Source organism: Artibeus jamaicensis, unplaced genomic scaffold (assembly GCF_021234435.1).
Source record: "Artibeus jamaicensis isolate MK-2021 breed Jamaican fruit bat unplaced genomic scaffold, CSHL_Jam_final contig_464, whole genome shotgun sequence".
Lineage (NCBI taxonomy): Eukaryota > Metazoa > Chordata > Mammalia > Chiroptera > Phyllostomidae > Artibeus > Artibeus jamaicensis.
Window position 1 is genome coordinate 2,789,487 of NW_026521842.1, and position 19,012 is coordinate 2,808,498.

General features: G+C 50.8%; 1 protein-coding gene across 1 annotated transcript in view; it reads left to right on the plus strand.

The window, feature by feature from the left end:
* Nucleotides 1-8,541: 8,541 nt before the first annotated feature.
* The window catches only part of SLC7A5 (solute carrier family 7 member 5), a 35,864-nt gene continuing 25,393 nt past the window's right edge, over nt 8,542-19,012 (plus strand). The window contains exon 1 of the mRNA XM_037142364.2: nt 8,542-9,147. Within this exon, the coding sequence (XP_036998259.2) occupies nt 8,610-9,147 (538 nt within the window). The 5' untranslated portion in view covers nt 8,542-8,609. The remainder of the gene's footprint in view (nt 9,148-19,012) is intronic.

A 19,012-nucleotide genomic window follows, 5' to 3' on the forward strand; every position in this document is an offset into this window, starting at 1 on the left:
AATGCATTCAGAGGTTCTCCTTGTTGAGTACATAATCCAACTTTAGAGCAATTCACTTTGGGAGGAAAGAGCTCCATTATCATTCTTATTAACCCTGGAATGTCGCCCTCTAGTTAAGCCGTCTCCTCATTTACTGGAGGGCCTGGGAAAGGGTCTGATTCTCGGTGGGGGGGCATTCTTCAGGTGAGCGTCTTAATGGGGGAACTTGAGAGTTGGAATGTTTTCTTGTTTTAAGTTATAATGAATAAGTTTAGTAATTGATACATGTAAAAAGCTATTGTTTCAGAAACTGAAGCTATGACCCACCCTGACTCCAGGAGACCACAAGCAATTCCTTTGTGCCCTGGAGGGCTGCAAGCCACCCCCTTGTGCTCCAGGGGGAGGTGTCTGCTGCTCCGAACACAGATAAAGAATCACTGGTGAGCACATGAAAGGATGCTAGGAAAACCGCCAGCTGCAGCTTTTATCTGATTAACCTTTCCCCTGGATTCCAAACCCCTTACCTAGTTTTTTTCCTGAATTCCAAACCCCTTACCTACACTTTTTTTTCCTTATAAAAAAGGTTGACTTGAAATTAAATGTAAGACAGTCTTTTAGGGTGTAGCCTGCCGTCTTATCAGATTGGGAGCCATCTGAGTAAAGTGCCAATGATGATTCAATCCTTGCCCCTACTTACTGGTTCTGGTGGGGACAGGCAGCGTGAAGCCGACCTCCCGAGTTTCAGCCTGGCCTGTCTGACAAGCACAGAGCCATCACAGGTTGCAAATGCTCCCTCAGCAGCCAGCCCAGCTCCTTCCCCTGGCACATGGGGCTGTTACGGCTATGGATCTTTCCAATTCCCTCTGAACTTTATTGGATCTTCTTTATTGGAGAGAGGGTAAGAGGGCTTTGTAGGTTAAAAGATTGGCTGCTGTCCAGGGGACACATGTTCTTGGTGGTGGCAGCAGGGACAGGACACATTCACCAGGGAAGTTGCACAAGAATAGCTGAAGCCGGGCAGGCCTGTTTATGAAGCCTGGGACACAAGAGAAATCAAAGGGGACAGCAAAGTGGGCCTTTCTGCCTTTCCTGACTTCCAGCTTTTGTACAAATTACCTGGCCACCTCTTAGCTTAGAGGTCAGGCCTGGATACCCTACGTAAATCTTGTGAGAAAAGGGAAATTAAAACAGGCAGCTGGGCATTTAAGGGGTCTTCTGGGGAGGCTGGACGATACTTAGGGTGTAAGAGACCTGACTGGGGAACTGGAGTTAGGTTTTGGCGGGGGCCATTTAGACCGGAAGATTTTCCGCATAGTCAGGGGCAGGGGTGATGGGGAACGGGACTCCTTGAAACCCGTGTTCTGCTTCTTTGTGTTCTCTTTTCACGCTGATCTTCCCATAAACACCAACAAGGCAGTTGCTTATTATGAGAACTTTCTAAAATTCATTTTAAATATAGAAGTTTTTCTAATTCAGTCCTGGCTGGTGTGGTTCAGTGGATTGAGTACTGGACTGCAAACTGAAAGGTCGCCGGTTCAATTCCCAGTCAAAGTACATGCCTGGGTTGCAGACCAGGTCCCCAGTTGGGGACCTGCAAGAAGCAACCAATTGATGTTCTCTTGCACACTGATGTTTCTCCCCCTTTCTGCTCCCCTTCCCCTCTCTCTAAAAATAAATAGAAATAAAATATTTTTTTGAAAAAGAAATTTCTCTAATTCAAAAATCTGCCTTCTGGTCAGTGACGGATAGGGTCCTCATCAGTATATTTATTCCAATATCCACTCATTCCAATAAGCCTTTTAATGGAAAGACCTGAGGTTACCTTCCCAGGCTTAGAGTAAATTTCTACCATGCACATTAAAGGTGTCCCTGGAGTGGGCTCATAGATAGTGTAGCCCCTGTGGTCTAAAAATTTACTCCCAAAGAAAATCAGAGAAAGCACAGATCTTCGTTACCTAGGCTACAAGGATGGTGTCCTTGTGGATGCAGTGTTCCAGGTCTCCCAGAAAATGAGACCCTCCAGCCACAAACCTGCTAACTTGTGGCACCGGGCGGGCACTGCCGGAACGAGATTTTTCCAGCACTAACAATTAACGATGGTTTAGACAACACAGGCCCCTAATGGCCTAGGATCCCTTAAGAAAAGCTCCCCTGAAAGATGGCACAGCTGGACAAAGGCACTCAGAGCCCTACTATATTCCACTGGCCACCAGGTGCACCTGTAAGTGCACCTTCTGGAGGGTGGAGAAAATATTTTCACTGGTCACTAAGCCCAGGTCTTAGGACACAGAACGAGATGGGAAAAAAACACTCCACCTCCTCCAGTTTTTATAGGGACTCACGGCAAAGTTTGTCTGAAAGGCATTGGTCCGGGAGAACTGCTTAACTCCCCCGTCTGGGAGGCCGGCTTGAACCACAGGCTTCCAGGTGTCTCTGCCTGTGGCATTTCCTTCTTACGACAAACAACGTAAAAGGCGTAAACACAGGGGAGAAAAAAAGACCATCTCTGTAGAAAAGGATCAATGAAGAAAACCCAAGAGTCAAGAGGCCCAAGAACTAGCTTCATACGTATTTTCTGCCAATCTAAATTTAGAAGAGAGAAAAAGGACCCTCGCCACTTCTCTTTTCTATGGAACCCTGCAGCAAAAGACCAGAGGGAGTGAGTGACAGGGCAGATGGAAACAACTGTCACCGTGGAGCAGTCCCGAGGCATCCCAGCCTGCAATGCTCCTGGCTGGCGTGGCTGAGGAGACTTTCCCCTCACCACTTTAGTTCTGGCTGGACGAGTAATTCAAACAACACACAGTAGATTAACAAGAGAAAATGAAATTTTTAATAAGTGCACACCGGGAATTTGCACAAGCATGAAAATTCCAAAGACAGTGAGGCCTCCTCAGGTATATATGACATTTTGAATAATGCAGAAAAGGGAGGAAAGGGGTGTCAGATTTCAGAAGTGAGGATGGGCAATCTGCCCCTTTTAGAGGAAAACCTGAACTCGCACAGCAGGTAAGTTTTTGCCTGGCAACTCTGGCCCAAGGGCACGGGGCTGATGTGAACATGCTTGGAGTCTTCCTGACTAACGCTAGGGTGGAAAGCTTAAGGTGCTTGCTGATGCCAAGGCTCCCTTCCCGAAGCAGGTTGTCCTATCTGAATTGCTTTAAGGAAGAGGGGGAGTAAAAAATTATTTTGGGGTTTGGTGGGCTTTCATTGATTTCAGTTTGAAATAATCCATGTGCCAGAGTGGCGTGTCCCGGGAACACTTGTTCCGGACCCCCACAAGAGACATGCATCTGCTGGGACCCAGAGCCTAATTTTGGATGTTGCTAAGGGCGGTCCCACCTTTTCAAGCATGCAGACAGGAAAAACGAGCAGCTGAGCACAATAAAAGCATGGCTTTTAAAAATAAACTTCCAGAAGAAAAAAGGACACTTGCTATGTGAAAAGAACACTAACATCTCTCCCATATGGCTCAGAACAAACCTATCAGGGCAGCCCCATTATGGGGGCAAGCTTCCACACCAATGATTTATCAGGCACATACTTTCTGGGAAAAAGAATGAGTTCAAAAGAAGAGCAAGGATCTAACAGGGTTATAAACACTCAAGCCATAGCTCTTGAATCTCTGGGGGTGGTTAAAAACACAACCTTGGGCATCAGGAAAACTATATTGCAAAAACAAAGAGTCGTTTCCTCCCTTTCCAACTCTCCACCACCTTGCTGCTCTACTGTGGTTGCTTAGAAGAAGATGGAACAATGACACAGGTTTAACCCAGTTAGAGAGGACAAGCTGTGAACCTCTCTGCTCTGTGAGATATTGTATCTGCCTTATTTCATTCAAACCTCAAACAAGTACTATTACTTCCCATTGTACAGAGGTGGAAGCCAAAGCACAGGCTGACACGCGGTCACACTGCTAGAGCTTCCTTCTAAAGCCAGGCCACTAGCGAGCGGGTCTGCCTGCATCAGCTGTAAACACAGGGTTGCTGAGAAACATGTGGAAATAAACAAAGAAAAACCTCTTTCGAAGTGGAAGCTCTCACACAGGTATTGTACCACCCATCACAACTCATTTTACGAACTGGGACAGAAAGAAGCTTACTTCTCAGATCCAGAGAGGAGGATTTTCTCCTCACCTAGCAACAGCCAAGCCAATGAGAAACAACCATCACCTTGAACTCTCGCTTTCCTCCAATGGACTTTTGCTCATAACCAGTCCTCTCCACTTCCTCCTGTTTCTCCATAAAAAAAAAAAAAAAGCTCCCCACCTCTGTTCTGTGGGCTTGTCTGGGTTGGTATGTCCCAAATTGCATTCCTCTGCTGTTCCCAGATAAACTCGTTTTTGCTGGTAAAATAACTAGCTGTTTTATTTTCAAGGTTGACAAACTAGTACAATGCAGGGCAGGAAGCAAGGCTTTTAAACTATTTAAGACTAAGTGAGCCCACTGTCTCTCAGAGCAAAGGGTCTGTCTGCAGGCAGAAAACCACTCTAATGTGTTTTGTAACTTTCGTTTACCTACAGAAACAACAGGCTTTGCTTTAAGAGAAACACACCTGGAGATGACTTTTGTTTGGAATATTTGTGAAACTCAATCCACTTCTGCTGATTAAAGATTTCTAGGGCCATTCAACTCTGGTTCGGCAAGGGGGCCAAACGTTTTCTCTACCAAGGCCCAAAACATCAGAGTTTGCCCCTCCCTATAAACAGCAGTCGGAGACTAAGCCAGAGGACCAGGAGGGAGACTTTCCCTGGGTCCCCCTTTCCCAAGGAAGGGGGAAGAGCCGCAAACCATGGTGAGGAGAGTAACGCACAGCTCCAGAGGAAAGGGAGCCAGAACGACAAGGCGGCTCCTGTATTCTGTGGGTGGGTTTCCCTTCAGATTAACAATGTAAAGGGAATATATGCTCATACAAAGTTTAGAAACAACAGGAAAATACAAAAAAAAACAATGTCATACAGCAAGTCCTCACATCACAGGGTAAGTTGTCCACAGGCTCTGCAACTGGAAGCGAACCCAGTTTCACCACCAGCTAACTGATACAAACAAGTGAAGTTCCTACAGCATCTCATCGGTGTTAAAAGGAAACAATGTTACTATTACATAACCTGCCTCACCTGGAGATGGCTGCTATTACCACTTTGGTATATACTTAAATCTATTTCGTAGTCATTTTATAGACACTGTTACTACCACTACTGGCTACTATTTATTGAGTTCTCTTGAGATAGATGCTGTTCTAAGTGCTTTACACATATAAGTTCATTTGTAGTAGGTGCTACTCTTCCCATTTTATAGCATGTAAAACTGAGGCCTAAAGACTAGAGTTTGCCCAGCTTCCTTCAGCTGGTGTGCAGTGAGACCCAGGTGAGAACTCAAAAAGCCTGATTCCAAACCCATGGTTGGTACCGTTACCATAAAATCCCCCTCCCCATAGTTTTATTGAGATATAATTGACGTATAAAATTGTGTTAGTTTAAGGTATACACACCTAATGATTTCATATTTGTTTATAGTGCAAAATGGTAAGTCTAGTTAACATCTATCACTTTATTTTTTTCTTGTGATGAGAACTTTTAAGATATTCCCTCAGAGCAACTTTCAAACATACACTACAGTGTTTTTAACTGTATAGTCACCATGCTGTACACTACGTGCCCAGGGCTTACTTATCTTGTAACTGGGAGTTTGTACCTTGGGACCACCTCCACCCTTTCCCCCACTCCCTGTTGCCTATGGCCCACCTTATGCCCTCGGGAATCTGAAGATCACTGACAGTGTGGAAATAATTGGTGAGAGCTCAGAAGGTGGGCAGAAAAAGCTTGAAGGGCAGCCACTTTTCTGGCCCAACCTCCAACCTGTCTTCCGGCAGCCGGAGGGCCTGTGGCGGGTTCTTCTCTCCTCAGGTGACCCCAGAGCCTCTGGGACTCCACACGGCAGAGCCCTCCAGATACAGCTCTGTATGACTGAAGTGCAATGGACATTTTCCTCCGGGGCGGCTCAGCTTCTTCAAAGCCCAGCCTTCCTCTCCCAAGATGAAACGTGCCTCCTTAGACGGCCAAGTTACACCCTATACTTGAGAAGTACTGCTCGCTCCCACAAAACGGCAGCTTTCCCAGACCTCAAAAAAGTGGACATGGGGTCCTAGCTTGGCCGAAGCCTCCCAAGAGTCCACCAAATGGGGCCTTGGAGTGTTATACCCCGTTGTTTCACTCATAATATATCATGAACATATTTTTCAGCAAAGATCATTTTACATCTTCATTTTTAATGATTATACTGTATTCGACCATGTGGCTATAGCAACATTTACCAAAGCAAATCTGTTAGGTGTTTGGTTTATTTCCGATGTTGGCTATTACATTTTAAAGCTGTAATAAGCAATCATGCACACAGCCAAAACACAGCACACTTCTTATTTCCTTAGAGAAATTCCTAAAAGTGAAATTTAGGCTAGACAGGACACATGGTTTTAAAGCTTTCAACAGAAACTCCCAGATTTCCCCCTACAGAAATATTCACCATATTCTCCTCTCCAGCCTCACGGAGAACAAATGACACAACTTCCAATAAATTACTTGCTAGTGCTGAGAATGTCTGAACAAAAAGCTCCTTACTGGTCACCAGTAGATGGCACTCTTTCCTCAGAGTTTAGTCTTCAATCTAGTGTAAGGAGATTCTGGATGTCAAAATACCTGTAAATCAAAGCAAATTTGCAGGAGGAAATCTGGGTCATTATATGAAAACAGTCCACAGTGGTAGCGAAGCAGTGGGATCTTGGGATCCTGTGAGGTCTTGAAAATTGTCCAGGGATGTTGTCGCCCTTCCAGCAGTTAAGATCTCCTGCAACTTCCCAGGGGCCCTGCAGGGGAGGGGCCCAGACATTCCAAGTGTGTCTGTGTTCTCTCCGTCTCCCTTGTTAATTCTCACTCCGGGAAAGCAGGTTCCTTCTGATGGGCTCTCTGGGCCCTTGTAGCCCCCTTAGCTATCACAGCTGTAATTTTACATTGCTGTGTGTGATTGTTGATTGCCTCTCTCTTAATGGAGGTGGCATTCACCGCTGTGTGCCTGGGGCCTGGTGCAGTGGCCAGCACAGGGGATACACCCTGCAGGTGTTGGCTGTGTGAACCTAGGCGAAGGTGCTTGGGACCTGGCCTTAGAGCGTTGCCAAATGATGCCCTTCCTTGTGAAACCAAAGACCATCCTGAGATGTCCAAGTCTTAGCTGCTATGAATGACAAAAACTTGCAGTCTGGAGGTGAATAAACTACAGGAAAACTTGCAGTCTGGAGGTGAATAAACTACTTGTAAAAGTACACACAGATGTCTGGGGTCGTTAGAACGATGGGGGTACCAGCTCACTTACTGGTTAGAGTTACATCACTCCACTAAGCCTGTTTCCTCATCTACAAAATGGCTCTGATAACAGCACCTACTCTATTAAACAAGAATTTGCATTCCCAGGGCTCAGGACAGTGCCCGGTACCCACTGAGGGCTCTGTAACTTTGCTTGGCCTTTGCAGGCCAGCCTCCTGCCCCGCAGCACGCTCCCTCTGAAAGGCCAGGGAGAAGAGTGGAGAGACTGTGTTTTATTACCCTAACATCTTCCAGGCCAGTGGTGCCTGGGCATTCCTCTCTGACCACCTGACCACCCTCCTTACCTAAGGCGACTCTCACATTCTTCAAGAACAGGTCAAAGCCCCTTTGTCTGCAGCCTGCCTTTAAAATTCCTTGAATTTCCAAGCTAGATTTTTGGGTGGAGTACTCAAGGTTCTCCTTTGTCAATGTAATTGAGTTTATGCAAATTTCTGGTTTCCCAAAAGCCTGTCACTGCCTTTCAAAGTGTGTGCCCCTGAAAGCTGCTCCGAATACTGCTCTTTCCCATTTCTCCCAAGGACAGGGAGATTCCCCTTGGGATAAATGGGAATTTCTGTGCTCGGAAATGAGCTCAGCATATACTTTCAGAAATCTGGCTCACTACTGAAATCTGACTCAGTACCCCAGGCCCCAGCTGAACCACGAGTTTCCCCTAGGAGGGGTCGTTTTGATCTTCTTTCTCCCGGGGCAGTGGGAGACTCTGTTACTGCAACCCATAGAAAGGAAGCCTGCGCCCCACTGAGCCTGGGCGCCCTTCAGGGAATAGGCAGGCCTCCTCTGAGCCCCAAAGTCACTCCAAATCCCACCATTCCTGTGGTATGGCCCCGGCTCGGCCCTGCTGCACCGCTTGCTGCCAGTCTGGGACCAAGCGGGGCGGGGGGCCGACCAACTGCGTAGTAACGACAGGAACCAGACAGAAAGCAGGGGCCCCGGGGCCGCGTTGGGAACCACAGCTATACTAGGGCTGAACCTTGTGTGGCCCATACCTATCTTAAGGATCGGTGGGGCGTAGTCACTGGATTGCACCTGGGCGAAGCTGTGAAGCGGGGCTTGGTGAGCGGTCTTGCAATCCTGGTAATCAGAAAGCTAGCTGAGCAGTGACTGACTCGAGAAGAGCAGCAGGGGGCGGAGCAGGGGCGGAGCGGGGCGGGACCACGGCATGGGCGGGGTCAGAGATATACAAAAGGGCCGAGCGGCGGAGGTTCCCGTCTGGCCCGGACCTCGTGGTCGGGCGAGAGCTGTCCCTCGTGGTACAATGGTGGTCATGGGCCCGAAGCGGCGCGCGTCTGCTGCCCCTGCGGCGGCAGAGGAGGAGCAGCAAGCACGAGAACAGATGCTGGAGGCGCGGCGCACGGAAGGCTCGGGTGGCTTGGAGAGCGAGGGTGTGACCCTGCAGCGCAACATTACGCTGCTCAATGGCGTGGCCATCATCGTAGGCACCATCATCGGCTCCGGTATCTTCGTGACGCCTACCGGTGTTCTCAAGGAGGCGGGCTCACCCGGGCTGTCGCTGGTGGTGTGGGCCGTGTGTGGTGTCTTCTCCATCGTGGGCGCTCTCTGCTACGCCGAACTGGGCACCACCATCTCCAAATCCGGCGGTGACTATGCCTACATGCTGGAGGTCTACGGCTCGCTGCCCGCCTTCCTCAAGCTCTGGATAGAGCTGCTTATCATCCGACCCTCCTCGCAGTACATCGTGGCGCTCGTCTTCGCCACCTACCTGCTCAAGCCGCTCTTCCCTGCCTGCCCGGTGCCCGAGGAGGCCGCTAAGCTCGTGGCCTGCCTCTGCGTGCGTGAGTATCGGCACGGAACCCGACCTAGGTGGCGGGGGTGGGGGGCGTCCCCTGGCCATCACGCACCCCTGGGCCACCTCCCGGGCCCGGCTGCCTTCTTATCCTGTCTATCCCCGCACCCCAATGCCATTTTGCATGCCCAGTCCATCCCCTCGGTTCTAGGCTAAGGATACTGGTCCCAGAACCCACGTGCGTTTCATTCACTCATTCATTTACACGTCACCATGGAAAATCCGCAGTGGTGCAGCAGGGTTCCTGCCCCCGCGTCTTGTGGGCGGTCCACTTCCCCACGGTAACCCTATCCGAATTTCTTGTCTGCGCTCCCCAGGTGCTACTTATGGAGATACATTGTAGTTCAATTTTTCTCCTCGTTCATTTCTCCTCTCAAACCAGCTTATCAGGAATCAGCCGAGGCTGACTCATACAAAACTAAAACGAACAAACAAACAAAAAAGGCAGTGATACAATTGTGTGTGAGGAGCAGTGTCCAATCTCCTGAAGATTGCTTTAAGTAGTGAAAGAAGGGTACTTCACTGTAGATTAAATTTGTGTGTGCACTGTGCTAGCTTCTCAGAGAAGACACAGTCCTAGCATGTTGGTGGACATGGTATTAGTATGTTGTGGGCATGATCCCAGTGTGTTGATGGTCTAGGTCCCAGTGGTCGGCGGGCACGGTCCTAGTGTGTTGGTGGGTGCGTGTTACGTAAAATTTCCCGGGGACCAGAGACAGGACAGCATTAACGCTGGGAGTTTAGGAAGGGAACTTCGCACAGGAGGTACATCTTGGGCATTGGCAAGACAACATGGCTATCATCTGTGCCACCTGGCCAGTGCTAAGGAATTGTATAGGACAGGGCAGGGTGATTGGGGAACGTGGGTATGACCCACCCCAGATAAAAGGGAAACATGTTACATACTTGCCCAGAGCAGGGCAGAGCCCTGTTCTAGGAACAAACACATCTGAGGCATTGGGAAAGGGTCAGATGGTCTCCGAGGGGATTACAGGAGGTAATCTGTTCTGGCTTGGATCTGGCACCGAGCGGTCCAGCAGCGGTCAGGCCAGTTCCCCTTCATTGAAACCGTTTTTCCTCCCCACGACAGTGTTAGTGTGTTGATGGGCAGGAGCCTGGTATGTTTTTCACCTGAGAGTGAACCAGACTGCACTGCAAAAAGTTTTGTTTACGGGTCTCAGAAAAGAAGTCATTTGTACCAAATGCCATGCGATTTTCAGTTCTTAGCTCTGAGCAGTTTTTCCACCTACCTCTTGGCCAGCCTCGAGGAGGCTTGCAAGATGGAAGTGTCCTGCTTTCAGAGCCGCCACCTAATTTGAAGATTTGCCCAAATCTCAGTTATGCATTTAAGTACAGAAATAGCAGAGTGCCTTCACGGTTTCCAGTCCTAGCCATGGCGTTACCGGAAGTGGCCTCGGCCTGGCCCTGCCTGCTGGTTCTGCGGGGCTGTGGAGGGGCACGTGCACTGAGTTTCCTGCATCAGACTCCCTGTGCTATGGGGGCGGGTGCTTTTTAATGAATTCATTTCATTTCTTTTAAGATTTTACGTATTTTCTTTTAGAGAGAGGGGAAGGGAGGGAGAAACAGAGGTAGAGAAATATCCATGTGTGAGATACATCTATCTGTTGCCGCTTGTTTGCCCCCAACTGAGGACCTGGCCTGCAACCCAGGCATGTGCCCTGACTGGGAATCGAACCAGTGACCTTTCCGTTTGCAGGCCAGCCCTCAATCCACTGAGCCACACCAGCCAGGGTTATTTTTTATTTTTTTAAATAATATATGTATTTATTTATTTGGAGAGAGGGGGAGGGAGGGAGAAAGATAGGGAGAAACGTCCATTGGTTGCCTTCTTGCACACCCACTACTGGGACTAAAACATGTAGTCTAGGAGTGCGCTCTGACCGCAGGTCAACTGGTGAACCTTTGCTTTGCGTGTGTTGTTCAACCAACTGAACCACATCAGTCAGGGCTGGGGGCAGGTGTTTTAGAACTCCAAGACATGCTCCAGAAATGGCGTATCCAGAAGGCAGAACTCTGCACAGCCGTTCGCCTGCTTGAGGTCACACGCTGTCCCAAGACCCTGATAGGCAGCCATGCCAGGTGAAGGGGCAGTATTTGCCTTTTGAGGGGGGGGTCAGGGCGTGTCTCAGTGATGTGGATCTCAGCTTTAAAAACCTTGGTCCAAATCAGGAGTAGTTATGGCAATAGTTGAGGTGCCTTGGGTAGGAAAGCCTCGCTTCTTCTGGTGGACTTGAAGATGAGAGTTTCATGGGATGATGCGCCGGACTGGCTGAGGAGAAGCCCCTGTAAAGGCAAGGCGACTTTGTTGGGTTGTTTTGTCATTAGAAGAATTTTAGTTGCCTGATTTTCATCGCTGTTGGATACAATATCATGTTTGAGCCCACAATGTAATGAAATTGATCATATCTTTAAAGGGTCCTCTCTCTAGTCTTTAGAAATGGATACCGCCCTGGCTGGTGTAGCTCAGCGGATTGAGCACAGGCCTGCAAACCAGGGGATCGCAGTTCGATTCCCAGTCAGGGCACATGCCTGGGTTGCAGGCCAGGTCCCAGCAGGGGACACATGAGAGGCAACCATACATTGATATTTCTCTCCCTCTCTCCTTCCCTTCCCCTCTAAAGATAAGTAAATAAATAAATTAAAAAAAAATGGGTCCCTTTTTAAAACTTTTGGGTTTCGTAGGTGAATCCTCATGGATACAAGCGGGCTGCAGTGGCTACACTGTAGGTCACTTGGGTTCTGGAATTGCCTGCCCAGTGGTGCCGGTCACGCCAACAGGTACCTTTTCGGTAGGAGTGAGGCGACGATTGCCATGTGTGCATCAGCTTTCAAATCTCGTTTTCTCTGAACCACTTGTGTGGATGTGTGACCCGTGTGTGTCTGTGTGTGACTTTTTCTGATGGAAAGAGGATTTTCAGAAACAGAAGCGTGTGTCATCTGCAAGAGCCGGCACTAGTCCAGAGCCCTACTCAGCCGGAGGGAGCCGTGGGCTGCTCTGGGGCCGACGGGGCTCTGCCTACTGGGCTGGCGAGGCTGTTCTCATCCAGTGCAGTGAAAGGTCACGGTCATCCAAGGAGCGGACTCCTGAGACGGCGGTGAGAGTTCCCACAGAAAAGCCACAGAAAGCTCCTGAGTGTTTTGTAATTATTGCACAAAAGCTGGGTTCAGAATTTTTCCCTAAGAAGAGAAAGGGGGCCCCGCATCCCTGCAGCAGGTGCCCCGGGGTGGCCTTCAGCCCTGGCGCTGCTCTTGCCAGCGGTGTGTTCCGGAGCACGGTTCTCATTTTGCTGGCTGATCTTTCCAGTCCCCTGGGCTTGTCCCGCAACAGTTTCCTTCTGCTTGCTAAAAAAATTGTGCTGTGAGCCCTATCCCGCTCGCCCAGTTGGCTGGGGCATCATCTCATACCGGGGTGTCCACCCTGCGGCCAGTCGGCCACATGCAGCCCGGGATGCCTATAAATGTGGCCCAACACAAGATCATGAACTTACTTAAAACATTATGAGATGTTTTTTGTGGTTACATGTACAGTGTATTTAATGTGTGGCCCAAGACAGCTCTTCTTCCAGTGTGGCCCAGAGACGCCAAAAGTCTGGACACCCCTGCAAGGTTGTGGGTTTGATCGCTGATCGAGGCATGTCCAGGAGGTAATAGATGTTTGTCTCCCTACCTGCCTGCCTGCCTGCCTGTCTGTCTCTTTACCCTCGCCCTGCTTTCCTCACTCTCTAAAATCAATAAATATATTGTCAAGTGAGGATTTATGAAAGTCAGTTTTAGATCAAAAACTTATGATTCTATAATTAACCAAGTCTGTAAAACTTAAAGACAATTGTGCTGTGAAATGGCTTTGGTGCTTAGAATGATCCTAGGGACAGTATAAATGGGGGAAAAATTCTTTTTCTTGTAGGTCTGACAGAAATGATGACATGGGTCCATTCATAACATGGCTCTGGGGTTTTCAGCTTATTAATTAGTCAAAAAGGTGAGAGGCTAGATTCATAACTCTTTAATGGCCATGGGGAATTTGATTTATGACTAGGTTTATATGGATTATTTACTGCTTAATGAAAACGTGTTAGCAGTTGCTGAAATTGGTTTATCCCTGCTTCCAAGGCTCCTTGCTCCGTAAAGTGTCTGGAGAGGACTCTGCTGGGGGCCTGGGCTGGGGGCACAGATGAGGGCCAGCCCAGGGCAGGGTCTCGTATGTGAGAGGGGCTGTGGTTCAGAAAGAGCTGTGGCCTCACTGGTCCTTTATCTCAAGGGAGAAGCTCTCAGAAGGGATCGGAGTGGGTCCACCTCTCCCTCCGTTGAGTTGTACAGAAAGACTTGGGGCCTGTCTGACTTGTGGTCTCTCACGCCCACCCAGGACATGTAGGTGTCAGGGGAGTGGCTGCAGCAGACCACTGCTTGCTTGCCCTCCTCTTTCTCCGTCCTAGTTGGGTGGAGTGTGGGAGGGGGTGGGTGTGGGGGAACCTTAGCTGTTGTTCCTCTGAGGACCCATGACCTGTAGTATTTTCTCCTGGTGTCAGGTAGAGCCTACACGGCACGGGGGCAGACCCGGGCTTCTGTTTTGAGAAGTTCACTGGGACCTGTAAGCCTCAATTCACACATATGTGAGATAGGGATTTGACGATGCCCTGCCTGGGTTGGAGAAGACTCTAGGCCACGGTCGGCTTAACGGTTGCACTTTGGGTCCCAGTCACACTGTGACTGTGGCTTATTCTTCACACTGTCCTCTGTCTGATATTTACTTGTAATATCTCAAGCTGCCCTAGAACTTCCTCTTTTCTGGTTTAGAGAGCAGCAGGAAGAAGAGAAAGGGTAGAGAGAAGGAGAGGACAGTCAGAGGTGCGTGTCAGTGTTTCTGGCTGGGGTCTGAGCAGATGAGATGCTCAGCCGCCTATGTCAGCCCCGCTGGCCTGGGGCAGTGGTGGGGGTGGGGGTGGGAGCGGGGAGGGAGCAGTGCCAGCCTGCTGTCAGCTCCTCTCGGGCACCGATGGTGAGGTGCAGCTTTGGTATCTGGGCCATGGCCAGCTGACTTGCAGGTAAGTTGGTCAGTTGGGGTGATGCCATAACAGCACCCCCTAATTTCCTAGTCTTCTGTCAGCTCCAGGTGACGGTCCTGCTTCTGAGGGGTGTGGGGCCCCAGACAGTGTGTCCACCGCTGTCTTCATGACTCCAGTCAGACCTGTCACAGTGAGATCTAGTTTTAGGTGTTCGGCAGCCTGCCAGCCCCCAGGGCTGAGCCCCTTGATGTGTTAGGCAAAGGCTCCTGGGTGTTTCCAGGTGCCAGCAAACCCAGAATCACAAGCTGTGAGCTCGGTGCAGACAATAGCCCAGTAGTTAGCACTAAAATCCAACTTGCCTGCCAGACGTGAAAGTGGTCTGGCTGTTAGAGGGACTCAGGCCAAGTGTCAGGACAGGGGCCGAGTCCTGTCTGATTCTTTACAGAAGCGTTTGAGTTCCCCCCACCCTCCCCACCCACTTTGACCCCCAGGGAGGTAGTGGATGTGGGGAAACCCTTCAAACCCTTTTCCCCTAGGTCACAGCCGCCTTTGACAATCCCATGGAATGTGTGGGCTCTTCTTGGAAATGTGTGCCAGGCACATTCGCTCCAAACTCTGTGGTCATAGGGTGTTCAGACCCCCTAAGACCCTGGCCAGGTTGAAAGCCCCCTGTACCCCCAGGAGGGGCCCTGATCAGAAACAGTTGTGATGTTTTCTAGGTGGTGTGCTTGGATTCCCCTTCCCACATGTTCTGCGCCTCAGCCTGTAAAATCAGCGTTGTCATTCTCATGTTACAGCTGGGGAAACTGAGGCAGCGGTGGGCTGTGAGTGTACGCCGCGCACCTACCTTCACGCTCAACTGCCTTTAGTCATCAGCAGCGTGGGGACACATGGCCAAGTCTGTGGGGAGGGCAGTGGGTGCCAGGAGTCTGGACTGGTGTTGGATCCCACATCCAGACATCTGGTTGGCAGAGCAAGGACACACAGGACTGAGGTTCGTGCGTGTGCTGGGTTCCCGGGAAGTGCTTCTCCCCCTCTCTGGGGCGCCAGCCTCCTTATACAAGTCTCATCTTTCTATTGGAATCACATGGCGAATGAGCTTCCAGGGCAGGGTGGGCCGCTAGCCACATCATGGCTTGCAGGAGCCCAGTGGCCATGGGCCCTGTCCTGTGGCCACATTGGCCTCCAGTTCCTGTTCCCTCCTTTCGTGACTCACAGCAGGTGCTGGGGACTGCAGGGACCGTGTGATTCTATACCCCTGGTCGGTGTCACCTTCCAGGCCCTGTCAGGACTGTGGCCAGGGGAGTGGCCCAGAGTGCACCTGTTCCCACTCCTAGGCTTTGCCCTGTCCTGTCCCCACCAAAAGGACTGCCACCCAGTTTAGCACATCTTTGGCACCAGAGGTTGGGGTCCCATCTACATCATGGTGGGAGGACCCCACCCAGCTCTTTCCTCAATTCTGGCAGGTACTGAATTCTTGCCCTTGCTCTGGAGACTGTGAGATCCCAGACAGCGCATTTCTTAGGGTGGAGCCCACCCCTCCCCCAGTGGGTTTTGCATGCTATGTGAGGAATTAGCACTGACTTCCCATTCGGGCTCTGCGAGCATGATACATGCAACACGATCCGTGCTCTGAGTCACTCTGACCATGGTTGCTGGCCAACATCTGTTGTTGCTGAGACTTGATCATCTGTAAGTTGCTCAAAGAGTAGCCAATGCAGAACCACGGCCATCCCCTGCAGGCATGAGCCCCATGGCCCACTGTGACCCCATGACTAGCCCAGCAGGGTATTCAGGTCTGTGTGAGTTGCCCATGACCAGCACAGGACTCAGCCCTCGGCACTCACATGGGCTGTGTCTTCACCTAGTTCCTTTCTGGGGGACCCTGTCTGCCCGATCCAGCCAGATGGCCAGAGCTGATGCAGAAGGCCTGAGCGGGGCCCTGGCTCTGCCCCTCAAGCTCTTTGAGTGACTTGGGCTGTATGGGACATGGGCCAGGTTTGGCTTCTCTGGGCCTGTGTTTCAGAGCCCAGGGTGGGGTGGGGAGGGTGGGCTGTGCCTGCGGAGGATGTGTGAGTTGACCACCCCACCAGGATGGTCAGGTGTCAGAGGGACTGTCCCGGAGTTAAATGTGACAGAGCAGGTGTGCCTAGCAAGGGGAATAGTGGGGGACCAGGAGCTATGACTCTCTAGGTGTGGCAAGGGGGCTGCAGGTCCTTCGAGTGCAGTGGCCAGAGCCACTGCTGATGGGTCTGGGCGCCCTGTGTATTTGCACCTGTATGGTATAGGCCTGGGGGCGTTGAGACCCCCTCAGAGCTAAGGGAAAGGATGAGTTGTGTGTGGGGTGAGGGTGCCTGGGAGGGCGGAGGGTAGGGAAGGTTTCCCCCAGGCCAGCCTGTTCTCCCCCTGGGGGGGTGCTGTCTACTGGTTGGGGCTGAGGGGGCCCGGTCCAGGAGTCTGGGGAAGAGGAGGGGCCGAACCAGAGTTTGGGTAGGGAGCATTTTATTTTTTTTAAAAACCTTTATTTATATTTGATTTTAGAGATTTTATTTATCTTTAGACACAGGGGTAGGAGGGAGGAAAAGAAACATCAGTGTGTGGTTGCCCTCGTGCATACTCCCTACTGGGGACCCAGCCTGCACCCAGGCATGTGCCCTGACTAGGAATCCAATTGGCAACCCTTTGGTTCGAAGACTGGCGCTCAGTGAGCCACACCAGCCAGGGTGGGAGCATTTTGTTTTGATGGATCGGTGGGGACAGGAAGTTCAGCTCACCACTGCTGAGGCACAGAGGTACACGAGGGTCTGTGTCTGGCCTGGTCACAGGTAAACGGGGGCATCGTGTCCTGTAGGGGTAGAGGGAGGGGTTTCTCTGCAGGACGTGGTGGAGGGGCTGGCAGCTGTCAGCCTTCATTGTCCTCCAGGGGAGGCAGGGCTCAGTGGAGTCCAATGCCGTCAGGTCCATATGAAAACCCTATACTGGGGTGTTGGGCCAGGGTCTGAAGCAGAACGGGGACTGGGCCCTGTCCTGGGATGGTCTTACCCCAGGAGGGAGATACTCGTGAACATGTTCTATAGCTCAGTTCAGGCCCTGTCCCTAAAGGGGGCATGCAGACAGGATAGCTGGGGAGCCTGGCCAGCAGCCCAGGGTGCTTGGAGGAGGCACTCATGGTCACTGCTCTCTGTGAGTCCCATACGAGAAACCCTCAGCCCAGAGAGCAGCAGACACCTGTCCAAGGCCCTACATCGAAACAGCAGCCTGGTTCAGATATGTGGGACAGAGTCTCCCCCTCACCCCGCTTCCTTTGAGGGCGCACAGTAGACTTGTATCTCGGGCATGCTTATGTTGGGTGGAGCCATACAGGCTTTGCCCCCATCAGTGGGTCTTAGCCCTGGCTGCACCTTGGAGTCACCTGGACTGATGCCCAGGTCCCCTCTGTGACCTAGCAAAGTGAAGCACTGTACAGGTCAGGGAGCTGTGGTGGAGCTTCTCAGGGGCAGCCAGGGTTGAGGCCCCTGGCTATGTGGCCAGAAGACCTGAGCATACTCACCCTGCTCTTCTGATGAGTGCTGTGTGACTTTCAGCATGTTTGACAACCTCTCTGAGCTGTCTTTACCTGAACTGTCAAATGAGGGTTGAATACTATATGTGTCTTCTCACTCAGGTACAGTGACTGCAGAAGGTTTTCTTTCCTTTTTCTTCTTTATTTCTTCTAGCATAAGTGCTGGAGGAACAAAGGGTTTGGGGAGGAGATGGGGCTTCTGTCCACAGATGCATGCGTGTATGCCAGTGGTGGAGACTCCTAACTGCTGAGACCCCTGCACACACAGCTTCATCTGTTCTTAACAGATCTTCACACTGGCAGTGACCAGTCCAATGAATACTAATCCTCGGTGTCGTGCCAGACAGTGCGTTTGCGTTACCCACAGAGCAGGCTGCAGTTTTCTTATTTACTGCGTGAGAAAACAGGCTCGGACATGCCAAGTGACCTGGCCAAGGTCACGCCACATGTTAGAACTCCCCCAGGTTTCAGAGCCAGGGATGGGCCTCCTTCCTGTCCATTCTGTTCTTAGGTTTAGGGGTCCTTTGGGACCCTCTCTTTTCTCCAGGACTCTTACGTCCCACGACACTAGTAAAACAGAGAAGTTGCCGTTCGTGGGTTTTCCTGCTCACCCCGGGACTCGGTGTCTGTGGATTTCAGAGTTGACTAAGCTGTCTCTGGCATGTTTGGAAATGAATGTGTCAGCCTTGTTGCAGATGCTCGCCGACACCTGCATGCTGGGCTGGGGTGAACTCTGTGGTCAGGCATAACCCAGCCCTGGTTAAAGATGGAAACATTAGGAAAACATGTTCTTGGGCTGGTCATGGGGAATTTGAAAATGTCATGCTGGTCTATTAGTAATATGTTTTACTTTTTTTGAAAGATTTCATTCGTTTCTTTTTAGAGAGAGGGAGAGAGAAAGGGAGAGAAACTTTGATGTGTGAGAGAAACATTGATCGAAACATTGATCGATTGCTTCTTGAACGCCCCTACTGAGGACCTGGCCTGCAACCCAGGTTGATGCCCTGAATGGGAATCAACCAGCGACCTTTCGGTTGGTGGGATGACACCCAGCCCACTGGGCCACACCAGTCAGGGCCTAGTAGTGGTACGTTTTTTGCAGAAATCAGTGGCCCTCAAGCCAGTGTGCTCCCTGGGACTCCAGACTTCATGTCCTGCCTCGCCTGTGGGTGGCAGCCTCTTGATTCGCTCCTGGGTAGATCAGGGTCCTACCTGAACAAGTCCCTGCTCCTGGAAACTGCTTCCTCTTCCCTCAGTGGCCAGCAGTA